This window comes from Coccinella septempunctata, chromosome 7 (assembly GCF_907165205.1).
Source record: "Coccinella septempunctata chromosome 7, icCocSept1.1, whole genome shotgun sequence".
NCBI classification, from domain to species: Eukaryota; Metazoa; Arthropoda; class Insecta; order Coleoptera; family Coccinellidae; genus Coccinella; species Coccinella septempunctata.
The window spans coordinates 5,017,460-5,031,360 of NC_058195.1; the positions used below are offsets into that span (position 1 = coordinate 5,017,460).

Sequence of the window (13,901 nt, forward strand, 5' to 3'; positions counted from 1 at the left end):
CTACCGCCATCTGACAGGAAACGAGAATCAACTCAACTCATTGAAGAGTGGAGTGGAGTCAGTTTTTTTTCTCACAGGTAACTAATTAACTTACTTCTCGCAAAATGCTGATTCCTAGATTGAATCTAGATCCGGTATTTCCTTTTCTCCACCACTGAATCCATACTGAAAAATGACAAAGTCCAACCCATAATTTCAGAAATCTGTTAAAACTCGCTCGTTCGCTATCCAAAGAGAATTAGTGAAAATAGCGTGATTTTTTGTACAATGTTGGGGTTCAGGTACGACAGCAGTAATAACCAACATTACGTTCTCCCAGACAACTTAATGACGACTACCGACAGATGAATCATCAGCGATGAAAGATACATACATTACGGAGGAAAAAAAGTTGAAAAGAAAACGTCTAGACAATTCTGATCCCTATTTGCTATCCAAGAAATACACAATTCGTTCGAGAAAGCAATTTGTGATTTTATTTTCAGTGTACCAAATACATCCATAGTTACCTATTTTATCGAGTGATAAATCTTAACAATCTTTACTTTTCTGAAAAAATACATCACGAAGTTTCCAAACCTCGCCATTCAAATGCGAATTTCAATCGTGGAGCTACATATCCCCAGATGAAGAACTTTTCTCACCTGATTTCACTGCATCAAGTTCGAATAATGGAATAGACGCCTTAATGGATTTATAACAAGTCTTCATTACAAAATATGTGCTCAAAAAACTCACATGAGGCCTCATCCAGGTAATGGGTTGCAAGGGGATCTTTTTGTGGTGGTATAATGCCTTTGTCGAAGTTGGAAAATCAGCATCTTCGAACAGAATGCCTCTTTCCCTGCAGTTTCTTCTTATGGCCTGGTAGTTATTGTTTCTTTGTCTCTCTGTTGTGCAATACCTGAAAAAATCAGACGATTTTGTCAAAAGGTCAAGCCTTTCAGAATTGCCTATATCTATTATTTTCAGCATTTAGGTTATGCTCAAAGAGAGCTTCCTAATGAGGGAAAATCTGCAGTATGCTGTTGTATGTAGGTATTAGGCACGCAACTTTGAATATCAATAATAATCTAGATTCGTCCTCTAAGACAAATCAAATATCCAGAAAAGTACTCACATGAAAAGTATGTTTCTATACAGGCAGTTTTAAAATTCAATACAATAATTTTAGGTGCATATTCTCTGAGAAATTCAAGGTGAAAATTCATAATAATATAAGTCCCTAATTGCTTGGTTTGGATTATAAGAAAAAAAATTTAAAACCACTCTTCAGGAGCCATCTTTAGGAGGCTGTATCTATTGAAAAATAGGGGATTCTCAAACAACTTTTTCATGAAAATCCTACTCTATTTTCTGGCAAGGAATCAGCCTTTAAATTTCTTCTGATGCACTTTTTATATTGCATCAATTCCAATCTTTTTTTTTCAAGATGAAATTTGTTCATAATATATCACCTACAGAGCCCATAGAATTATGATGATTTACACATCTGAAAATAATGTCAAATTGATATCTAGACGAAAGATTCAAATTTCAGAGTACCACGTAAATTCCCGTAGAAATGATAGTAATTCTCATAACCCTCCTCATATCCATCGCACTGTTCATCGTTGGTGTCCTGCTCATCTCCTCTAATGAATATGAAAATATCAAAAACAATCTTAGGAATAGGATATCGGAATTCTCTTTGCAGAATTCGAACGGTCAGATTCTGTCATCGCTGGAAGACTTGGACGGTAAACTGGAAACCCTGAAGAATAAACTGGAGGAAAAAAAGAGAGAAGTGGAGGATTCCAAATCGGAAGTGTACAGGACAACGGAAAAAATTCAAGCCCTGAACGAAACGTCAAAACAGGTATAAGGGCGAGGAAAATTTTATGGGCCAATAATTCGACTTCAAAGCACTAAATTTTCAAGTATAGGTTTATAATGTTTTCAGGTGAAATTATATTATACAGGATTGAAACAAGACATCCTGAAATCGGAACAGGATTGTAGAAATCTCTACCAACAGATAGAAGAATACAAAAGTAGGCAAAACAATCTCAGGAAAGAAGTACAAGAAAATATCAGATACTATTATGATCTTCTCAACGCGATTCAGAATTGCAGATTTCTGGAGAGGAAGGACATATTGAAAGCATTGCCGAGCAGGGAGTGTTTCAAGTCCTGAAAATATCTCGAAGGTTCGCCTTGGAAAAAATTTGGCCTGAAATATTGAAAAATGTGACGTTATATTTTAGTATGATCTGTGGGTGATTCCTGTACTTATGTTCTTGTCCAAATATGACAGACGTTCATCAAAACTTCCATTATTGTAAAGGTTTTCTTCGTTAGTGAGTTATTCACATGAAAAGGTCGAAAATTGTTGGATCATTTGCTTTCTTACATAATCCAAAAACCCAATCGGTCCTCTAGTATAATAACATGATCGTTCCAGGAAACAGAGAGCTCACTTTAATTGATACCACGTGTTCCATACAGCTAATAATGATCCCTTATAATACAATTAATAGTTAATTATAATCAATTTTCAGTGGAAACCACAGGAAAATTGAATTGTTGTCGTTAATCCCATCCTCTATTCAATTAAACCAGTCACAGCGAACTCTGCTTTCGTGAGGATTGTTTATTGCCTCTATAAGAGTGCATTCGGGAACTGGTTGATAACAATTAAGCATGGAACATCTCGGTTGCTTGCTCGGTAAAATTGGTGTCTAATTGTTGGGAGCACCACACGCAACATTTTTCATATTTAATGTTTGCGGTCATAAATTCGTTTTAACGTCCTGGAAGTCATTTTTAATGATAGGAGACGTCTTAGATGAGAACTTCTGTAGATAGTCGTGATAAGTAGGAAATCACGACGAGAGAAGAGAGGGATATGGTGATGTGATCTGAAAAAGCAGTCTGGTCCTGCTGCTACACACTTTTTCTTTAGTTGCTGCATCGCTTCTGATGGCAAATGCTTCGTTTTCCGAAATACAGTGCGTTAAAGCATTTCAGCGAAAACGCCTCTTCATTAAAATGCCTTTTCGATGAAATGCCTCTTCGACGATATGCCGCTTCGATGATATGCCTCTTCGATGATATGCCTCTTCGACGATATGCCTCTTCGACGATATGCCTCTTCGATGAAATGCCTCTTCGATGATATGCCTCTTCGATGAAATGCCTCTTCGATGATATGCCTCTTCGATGAAATGCCTCTTCGATGATATGCCTCTTCGATGAAATGCCTCTTCAATGAAATGCCTCTTCATTATAATGACTTTTTTTTCTTCATACAGTCACCCATTCATTCTCATATTGACTTTGCGTGGAATTAATCGTACTATGAGAAGGGAAACATATCGCAACAATTCCTCATTGTCGTCGAGCAGCAAAAACGATCCAAACATCGGATGCAGGGGAATGAGATCGCTACAGTTCGAGGAACGGCGAAACATTTCCGTCCCAGAAAAAGCCAGATCTGCAAAACCGACTTCACCAGCAAACCGACAACACCGATTTACCAACAATGATTCCGGCGATGTGAAATCCAGATTCACGCCTCTGTTCGTGAGGAAAAACCGACTCCGTTTCTTTTCAACACTTCGGCGAAACAAATGATGCAAGTCAGGCGCTTCTTTTGTCTATGTAAATTCACGGTCAAATAATTTTGCATAGGAATTTGTTCGGTTTTTCTGCGCCTTCCGGAAGGCGGTCGGTTGCAAGAGGAGATGGAGTAAAATTCACGGTTAAACTGCAACTTGATCTGCGGTTTGTTGTGCTCCCTCAAGTTACAAAGGTGCCACACCGTGAATGCAACGGTTGCGTTTAGAATGGTCAACTGATGTTGAGAGTTATGATGCTGGATTCCAACGAAAAAGAACTGCTGGTTTCCCAAAAATATCTGTTGATCAGCACCTTACACCACTCTGCGAAACAATTGATTCGAGTGTGATTTGATTGCAAGGCTAACTGAGCTAGCTCCATAGCGCCATAAAAATTCCATAAACACCGAAACTAATCGAAATAACAAACTTATTTGCCATTGAGAAAATTGATTTCATGATTGCTACAACTGGGTACCGTTGGTTTGTTATAGATTTTTTGGTATCGTTGCAGTTTGAGGGTAATGCGGATAATGATTATGAACTGGTATTTCTTAACTGCGTGGATTTGTTCTTTTGAACTAGTTAGAGAGGTAATTGAATGCGTTCCGAAGAAATTATTCGGATTAGGAGGATATTGTGGCATGAAGTGTTCTGAATACGAAATCCGTTTTAATATGAAATGAATGCAGTTTCCGTTCAAACTCTATTCTCTATACACTACATTCGTTTCAAAAAAAATTGACGGACTCAATTCAGCTTCAGAGAATACGAGTCTTTGACTCGTACAAATATTTTACCAGTAGATTTTTGACGTCAAGAGAAACACTTTTTTCCTTTACCATTTTTTGCGAATCGGCTCGGTTTAAAAGATACAGGCTGTTGAAAAATCATAAAAAAAATTATTTTTGGTTCAATCTCACAAATAGTTTTATCGAATGAAATGGATTTCAGGAAGAAGAATATAGGACTGAATTATCTTAATTCTAAGGACATTTAATGCGAATTTTTTACTTGACTTCACCGTCAACTGTGCGTTTGTTAGAATTAGAATTTTCATCGAGTCTTAAGCTATCCAGTACTTTTATAAAGAATAAGATGTTCGATCACAACAATGTGCAAAGGAGACAACTACCGAGCATTGTAACGCTTGGCTGAAACCCAAAGAACTGGCCAACCAGATTCCCCTCAAATGAAAAACATTCATCAACACTCTCTCGATCAGAGTACAAATTGTCGGCTTTTAACGTTCAATATGAACCAACAGGAGGTCCCATCCTCTTAACAACTCAATCAGGATTTCAATTGAATTCAGGCGCCTATCGGAGACTTCAGCATAGATATTTATTGAACTGGAACAGTGGCTCTCATCAATTCAGTCATTGTGGTAGCATTCTCGGCATTGAATGTGCATAATATGCAAATTATTCCTCTGCGATCTTTCGGTTGAGAAAGGGAAAATAGCGCAAAGACTCTTTGAAGTAGGGAACTGGTGTTGGGTGGGTCCTGGTCTCATTTTCTTCCTTCTCAGAAGACATCCGGTCAATTTTTACAATTCAATGAGTGTACAGATTGTGTATAGTTTCAACAAACAGAAGCACACTGAAGGAATCTTCCAAAAAAGAATCATTCCTGGGTCAATTTTGAGCAGCTATCTTAAGAATTTCGGTTGAGAGTTGTTCTTGTTTCGTGAGGTCACTCGAAGAGTTTTTTCAAAAGATTCTCATGACTTTTGGCTCTTACGATTCTCAGCAATGAACGGCAGAAGAGAAATTGAAATTCAATTGAAAAATCCCTATGGCGTATGTAACTCCCGACTATAGATTTAATTGAATGTGATCTAGTTATTTCAACACTTAAGGCTATCACTTGATGCACAAGGGTATTGTTTATCCCAAACAGAAACTGAAACAGAAGGTAACGTTATTTGTTGTTACATGCGTAGCTTGGGGATTCGATATTAATTTAATCTATAATGGCGGTTACCCTTCAGTTATCCAGTTGAATTATTGTTTTCAAATCAATTGTCTTTGTGCGTACGCAGTTTTGAAAATTACGATTATTTAGTCGTCTGCCGCACTTTGAGCTTCATCCAGTCGGTAATAGGCAATTTCAATATTGTAGTTGGTAAATTATCGATCTGCCACTATACCCAGGGAATTGAAGAGAATTATCCTTCAGCTTCTAGTTTAACCGCTAAGGATTTTATGTTATTGATGTACATTGTTAAGAGAAGAGGGAGATCAATTAATTGGGATCTACGAGAGTCAGAAAATAGAATAAGTTGAATAACCAGGTGAACTCCAGCATTGTTTTATAAAAAAATAAATGGTTGGAATCTCCCCCAAAAAACAGACTGTTAAGATCGAAGTATTAGCTAAAAACTCCTTGTTGGCAACTCCTAGTGATAACTCCTGCAGTAAACTTACTCATACCACCAAGGACGACAATTTAAATGTTAATTATTGGTGTTTTACGAGCCAGGTCAATTTGTGTCGATAGAATTTAAGTTTAGGGAGATTAAAGCCCTTATTGACGTAAGTAATTAAGTATATAGGATAAACTGGCGAATCAGGGAAATGATAATCTAGACTGATACTACATCTAATGAGTCCTTTCGCAACCTGCACATAAATGATGACTGCATGAAATTCAAATCACAACCACGTCGATCCAAAGACCGACAGCGATTTTTCGAATAGCCGGCATTACATACAAATTGGATAACAATACGTCCCATGTAGCAAGGTAACGATGCAATTGATAGCCGCCTGAGTAAACTTCAAGTTGAGCAGCAAGGTCACCAGGGGTCGCAGCATGTGTCAAAAACGTGTTGAAGACGAGCATTTCCTACATTACTTTGTGATTAAATAAAGAGCCCGGTATTGAGGGTTATGTGAACACGCCATTATCGATAACCTACGTTCATGAACTGCGGATTGATTAGTCCTAAACGGCAGTTTGTATGTTGCAGACCTTCTTCGTCTTCCACGTGCGGCCCTATCAGGCTTAACTGAGGCCTAGTGGCCCATTGGTCCTCGTCTCGTAGTTGGAGATCTCAAAACCTGAGACTGGATTACAAAAATACCACAAGTTGACAGAGAGTAGTCTGGTAGTCCCTCTCATAGTAGGGGTTGTGTTTCCTAGGTGTGTTATCCTTAAGTCTTCAAGATTGCTGCAGATGAACAGAATATGTTCAGCAACCAGACAGTCCAATTTTTAAATTGTTTATTAAACATGTGGCCAGTCATTACCCATGTCACCAGAATCAGCTCATTGAAATGCCTTTCCATTGAAATGCCTCTTTATTGAAATGCCTCTTCATTGAAATGCCTATTCGACGAAATGCCTCTTCGATGATATGCCTTTTCGATGATATGCCACTTCGATGATATGCCTCTTCGATGATATGCCTCTTCGATTATATGCCTCTTCGATGATATGCCTATTCGACGAAATGCCTCTTCGATGATATGCCTCTCCAATGAAATGCCTCTTCCTTGAAATGCCTCTTCCTTGAAATGCCTCTTCTTTCATTATAATGACTTTTTTCCTTCATACAGTCACCCCTTCCTTTTCATATTGACTTTGCACGAAATTATGCGTACTATGAGAAGAGAAACATATCAGGATCTTTTTTCTGTCGTTAGGTTACTTTTATATTTACCCTTGATGATGAATGGATGATGGTTAACTAGTTATTCAATTGATGTAAATGTTAAGGTCTGCAGAGTCAGTATTTTTCCAAAGAAGCTTGAATGAAGCTATTTTAGCACATTTGACGCTCCACGACGCAGATGCAAGTTAACTGTTGATAGAGTTTTAATTACTCACCTCGAAATTGTTGACTGTTTGTCTTCTGGTTTAGTTGCATGTCCATTCAACCAGGCCCTACCATTGGCGTTTGGACCTGTGAAAAAATGAAATTCCTGATTATTCTAAATTGAACACATCTGATCCTCATTTATTATTTCTTCATTTGATCTTCTAAAACATAAGTTTAGTGAGATAGGTGCGCTATTCACGTGATATTTCAGTGAAAAATGGAATTTTTTGAGTAGTTTTTATTAACATATAACTTATTTTTTCCCATCAACAATATCAAGCTTGCTCCCTGAAATATGTAGATTGATTGTAATTGGCTCCATCGTCAAGCAAAGAACACATTTAGTTCTTAAGCAACATGACCAAGTCATACGGTAGATACAAGAAGGGTTTACTCTTCAAAAAGTGTCCAATGGTTGAATATTTCTCCATGTTTTGATAGTCGGACTTGAAATAGGTTCATATTGAAGTGAGTGTTGTTGAAATACATTGATGGAAACCCATCATTTTGTTGAACAGTGGATTTGTGTTACACAGTGCTTCAACACCATAAAAATTGATCGAAATTTGTGACAATGAGTTCCTCCTCAATCATTTTTCAGTAAGATCATTGTACAGAGTGAAACAAAATGTGTATGTGCCATTTTCGATCTTCAGTGTTCATCTGGCCTATTCAAGGATGCGTTCCAACATGATTCAAACGAACCTATATTGTCATAAATAATGAGTAGCAATGGATTTCTTTGGACAGGTGATCCTATAGAAGGGTCTCAAGGTTTAACTGGATTTGTGATTTGTGCTCCCACAAGACTTTATCGCGTAATTAGATGCTAAGTTATTCCTGGCAATAATAAATATCTCAATTCACTGCCAATTGACTGCAATCTCTAAGTAAACGTGCACATATGCGACTGTTTTACATGCACCCAATCTACGTATGCATCTTTGAGTCCTTCGTTTAGTCTATTTCAATTTATTCCCATCTCTGCTTTGACTTCCACAAGGAAAAACGGAGGTTACACGTAAGAAATCGAAGGACCAAACATATTACGAGAATTTATACCCCGCAGAAGAAGGGCATTTCAAAGCCCTTAGTTACATATGTTACGCTTCAAAATGGGGGTAGGCTTGATGTATTCTGCATGCAATTTCCCAGATTTTATGGACATGACTGCCATCAAAATGACGAATTATTGCTGAATCAGGATCTTCGCGAATTTTTATGGATAGTGAATTGAAATCACCTGGAAGGTTCTTATGTGATAGCAATGCATCAATAGGAACTGTTCCTCTAACTCGCATAACGCATAAGATCCATATCTAAGATTTCAATAACTTTTGCGTACCCAATATTTATGAGCAAGTTATTGTCGTGTAAGCCGATATATCCCCTTATTTATTCCTCTGGCTAATATACTGGTTGGTCTATGAGTTAAATTATGATCTAGCTCAGTTGTCTTCATGAATATGTTGGGACCAAGTCATACACCACTTGACAATATCATATTTTCATACAATATGTATTTATGTGCCTATTATGGCACGAGCAGCCAATATTGGAAAGGTTACAGGGATATGGACATTTCCTGAAGACATTTCAAGTTAAGTTGAGAGGTTCTTCACCTAAACCTCCAGTTTTCAGCTGAATACTCAATGATATGAGTACACGATAAAAAGGGGTACCTAATCTGAACAAATCTTATGCCTACGCAATCTCATATAGGCGACTAATGCATAGACGTTCAAAAATAGACACAATATTATTGAAAAGTGATTGATAATCTAGCTAAATTATGTGGGATATGATGAGTAATGCTTTGCAACTAAACCATTGATATTCCAAAATATTAGCTCTGTATCTCCTATTGACATGCTAGATAAACCATAGCCTTTCTAGAATTCCTGAAACTATTGATCATGGCAAACATAGGTACCACAACCCACAAATTGAAGCCGGTAATTGAGAACAAACACCTCCCTCTTAAAAAATGAATAACAGCCTATTTATTTTTAATTTGACCATATTAGCATGCCGAGAGAAAGTAAACAATGGATCTGGCTCTTCCCAGACAAGGAATTCGATGAATATGGTTATAAGTGAATGTTTGAATAGGCACGTATAATTACGGTCTAAGTTAGCTGTCCCTTAGATGGAGCATTTGTGTGGAAACCATAGCTGTTCCTATTGTTAACACATCGGCGTTTAATGCAAATCTCAACCCGTTGTAACTCACACTGGGTAACAATATCCTGGCTTGGTGTCAACTTAACGATATTATTTGAATTAAAGAATGGTAGGCCTTTGTGCACGACCAAATATTCAATGTCGTTTTTATCTGGGAATGTCTGGCGTTTCCTGTCCTATTATTTGAGGGATATGTCAGTGTGAAAGCCTTTGAAAACAAGAGCAGATGCAGCACAAACCCGAATTAGTTAATACTTGTCTTCGAAATGAACGGACCTTTGGGGTATCATTGAAACACTTGACGAAGATGAAAACATAGACCTGTTTTGTCAAAATTGCCAAATTGATGCTGGACCTCTCTCTGGAGATTCTGGCTTGTTATACCTGCGCAATGGATTCATAGACCTGCGCCAGACAAGGTCTCTTTTTTTCTTGAAGAATAAATGAATAAGTGAATAAAGAGTTATTCACTTATGTAGTCGAAGAACCGCAGTTAATCAAATTATTTATTATTTGTTATTGGCGAATAATACTCTCATATTTTCCCTCGCATGTATGAAAAATCATGTACGAATATCCAATGTCACAGTTAGGCTCTCCAACATTTCTCACCGTAAACTCATGCACCATTAATTCCCAACAAACTACTCATTAATCTCTAAGAACCGGAGGATAACAACGCATGTATGAAATTAGGAAAACATAAACACATAGTGTTGAACACCAAGCGTCGTTTCAGTTTTCATCGACCAGTCATACTGCTCAGCAACAAAAGATGAATAATTGCAACAACACATCTTCAGAAATCGATAAATAAGTTTTTAGAATCCATATCGTCTTATGGATAGTAAAACGTTTAAATGCTCGAATGAGTCAGATCATAAAATTTGGTACGATTCACGCCAGTTATGTTGCGAATATTTAACACGAGGATAATGTTCGTTTGGAAGTTTGGACACAAATTGTGCATAATTCTGTAGTAATTGTGGGAAGTTTCTAGGGGTCTGTTGAACCGTAGATTCGAATGGATTTTTCAGATCGTACAAATGCCAATTTTTCCAGAGACTCAAGAGTGTTATTCGATAGAATAGAAAAGGAACTTTAAAGATAGTCTTCGCCACAATTTTGCTCAAAATATGTCCCCCTACGAATAGAAATTAACCTGTTCCGGTATTTTATCTGAAAACATCCTTGTCGGGACATAATTGGACTGATAAGTTTTCAAATCGTCACCCTGTATATCAGATTGTAATTATTCCACAAGTTCAGGGGGTTAAAGCTTTTACGATCTGCTAATACCTCGGGATGCGAACAATTTCAGATTGTTCATGCGATAAAGGAAATGATAACCTAAGGGCTCTAGCACGAGAAACACCCCCACAAATGTTGGGGTGACATTGATATTTATTTAATTGCGAAGTGTCACTCAACCTGCTGGGCGTGACTAAACTGTTCTTAGCGCTTTTATGATAATGATCGTATTGTGAGGATGCTCCACAGTAAAAGTGCTCATATAATGCTCTTCGAAATTTCACCAACGATAATAGTGGTTCTTTCTATTCTCCGTTCATCTAATTCTAAAGGGGATTTCACACTGGTGTCGTATCCAGCATCTCTTATAAATACGTTAAAAGGGTTTTTGCCTGCTTTATGCTGTTTTTCACTAGAAACACTTCAACAAGCCTTCATCCAAGTATTTCTTACCGTGAAGCTAATCCCTCAATACAACATGTTCATCGTAGAAAAGTATCCTGTTTTTTTCATTGCCGGTACCTTCCCTAGATAGTGTCAGTATGGCCTTATGGGATAATATATCCATCACAAGATGAAGGGACATTTTCATCCAATCAATACATGTTGTTTTTTCAAATTATTTTGAAAAAAAGACTGGTTTAGCTAATTCATCTTCACACATTCACCGCAAGGAGCAACAGTGTGTTACCACCCTTATTGTCTACGAAAGACGAGGATGATACTGTACGGCTCTGTTGTTCCTCTTGACACTTACAACAAAGGAAATGATCGTGGGCTGCAATTAAACGAAATTTCAATTACACGTCGGTTTTTATATGCGAAAGAATGGTAAGTTGTGTGAAAACTCTGGTATTGTTCAACGAGTTATAATTAATAAGTTCATGTTTCTGAGATAAGCAACGGTTCATTCCTGGAGAAGTTGCAACAACGCAAGATTTTTCTTGAATGATAGGAGACAGAGAAGCAGTGGCGGTTCCGGGAGAGATTTTGGAGGGGGGATGATTTTATATTTGAAATTTTTGACGATTTTTTAACTTACCCTGACAACTTTTTACATCTTGATTGAAACATTTCATACATATTTCCTCCGTGTGGCTAAAGCCATATTGTATAGATAATTCGATGTAGTTTCATTTGAAGGAGGGAGAGAAAAAATGTTCGTAATCATATATCTCATTCGATAATGATCAAGTGATTTCTCTTGTCCGAATGATTCCTTTATCATTACTGACGTGATGAAAAATAGGTAATCATTTTTTAATTGAAAATCTCCATAACTCCGTATGGTAATTACCTTCAATCATTCACGAATAATACCAGCAATGATGCCATTGGCAGATGCTCTTCATTAGATACGAGGGGTACAATATTTCAAAATTACACCGTTTTATTTTTGCCGCTTTCGTTGATTATAGCAATTACTGGCATTCTTTGCTGTAACACTTATTATACTACTGACTGAGAAGTCAATGGTCAATTTTAATGACATAATTATACTGGGCGGTAGGAATAACTGAGTCACTAAGGCTCATTTCTTTATGAGGGTTGCGTGTGCTCACACAGATTTGTATGAAATACTGGATATATGCCTCGAAACATAGATATGGTAACTTCTAAAATATTGCGTTACCCTAGCAACGAACAATAACTCATTAGAAGTGTCAGTGTGAAGTTTGAGGTCAAAAAAGTAAACCAGAGTTGCGCAATAAATTAAAAGGAAGAATATGTCCACCGAAATTGTGAAAATCTGAAAATTGGAGTATCGAGTCATCATCAAGTACCTGTATTTTAAAGGGTTAAGAGGTGAGCAGATTTACGAGGAGATGCTTAATACCCTTGGTTATTAATGTCCTTCGTATGCGACCGAGAAAAATTGGACTACAAAAGAGGTAAATTTTCCATTGAAGATGATGACCGATCGGGAAGGCCAGTTTCTGTGTCAGTCACCGAAAATATCGATGAAGTTCATGACATGATTTTATCAGACCGTCGAATTAGGCTGAAACGGATATCTGAAGCACTGAATATTTCATATGAACGCCTTCATCATATAGTTCACGTCAATTTGGACATGGGAAAAATTGCTGCAAAATGGATCCCCAAATGTTTGAATGTTGACCAAAAGCGTGCAAGGGTAGGAGCAACGCGTTCGATCTGTGCTCGATTTGAAAACGGTGTAGACTTCTTAAACCGAATTGTTACCACGGATGAGACTTGAGGACATTTCTACGATTCAGAAAGAAAGCAACAATCGATGGAATGGCGATACTCTGGTTCTCCAAGACATAAGTTTCGTGTTCGAAAATCTGCTGGAAATGTTCTTGCTTCATTTTTCAATATATCCTATACTATATGGTTATCAATTCCACCAACATACTTCAGACGTGAAAGAATACTTTCAACTATCTATAATAACTAATAGCCAACTCGCAAACCTTTAACTCACAATTTACCTCGACGCCTTATTCATAGAAGAACGAAATGAAGTGAAACTGTAGACGTAAAACTTAATTCATATTGAAATTACACCGATCCATTCAACACGATAAGATATCTGAAACCAACGTTGAATAAACTACAACTTGCTGTGGAAGATTTATTCAGAGGGACGGATAGAGCTTAGTAGTCATTTGTTTACACGCTTGGAAAGCTTTCCCGGATTTTTCTACAAGGATCCTCGTGTATCATAGAAAATATTTGCTTCCGTTTGGCCAGATGGTAAGATGAAGGATTTTATCACTCCCAACACTAGGGATATTGACACACAATAATTCTACGTTTAAATTGAGGTATCAGCACTGCTTCAAATACAATTCCGATAGAATCTCTATCGACCTCAACTCCCTGATTTGGACGTTCCAGAGAAAATAATCCATCATTGAGGTAATGCGAAATGGCTTGAACAGATTGAAGAATACTGATAAAAAAATATAGTTTCAAGAAGCCAAAAGACCATGCCAGTTAGTAAGGGCAAAAAAGTACTAATGACAAATGAAGAATTGAAGTACAAATCTAAGAATTTCACTAGAACAACAGCG

General features: G+C 37.3%; 2 protein-coding genes across 2 annotated transcripts in view; one reads left to right on the forward strand and one right to left on the reverse strand.

Annotated features, from left to right (window-relative positions):
• LOC123316789 (calpain-9-like) overlaps window positions 1-13,901 on the reverse strand; it is a 78,220-nt gene that overhangs the window by 23,382 nt on the left and 40,937 nt on the right. The window contains exons 3-4 of the mRNA XM_044903015.1: window positions 7,434-7,509; window positions 739-904 (exon numbers count right to left, since the gene is read on the reverse strand). Of these exons, the coding sequence (XP_044758950.1) occupies window positions 739-904; window positions 7,434-7,509 (242 nt within the window). The remainder of the gene's footprint in view (window positions 1-738; window positions 905-7,433; window positions 7,510-13,901) is intronic.
• On the forward strand, window positions 1,490-2,313 carry LOC123316791. The gene is made up of 2 exons (XM_044903018.1): window positions 1,490-1,858; window positions 1,943-2,313. Exons 1-2 carry the CDS (start codon window positions 1,565-1,567, stop codon window positions 2,174-2,176), a joined length of 528 nt encoding a protein of 175 aa, XP_044758953.1. The 5' UTR covers window positions 1,490-1,564; the 3' UTR covers window positions 2,177-2,313.

Coding starts and splice junctions, on each gene's coding strand:
- LOC123316791 (XM_044903018.1), top strand. CDS start 1,565: ATGATAGTAATTCTCATAACCCTCCTCATATCCATCGCACTGTTCATC. Junction 1,859..1,942: donor TGAACGAAACGTCAAAACAG/GTATAAGGGCGA, acceptor TAATGTTTTCAG/GTGAAATTATATTATACAGG.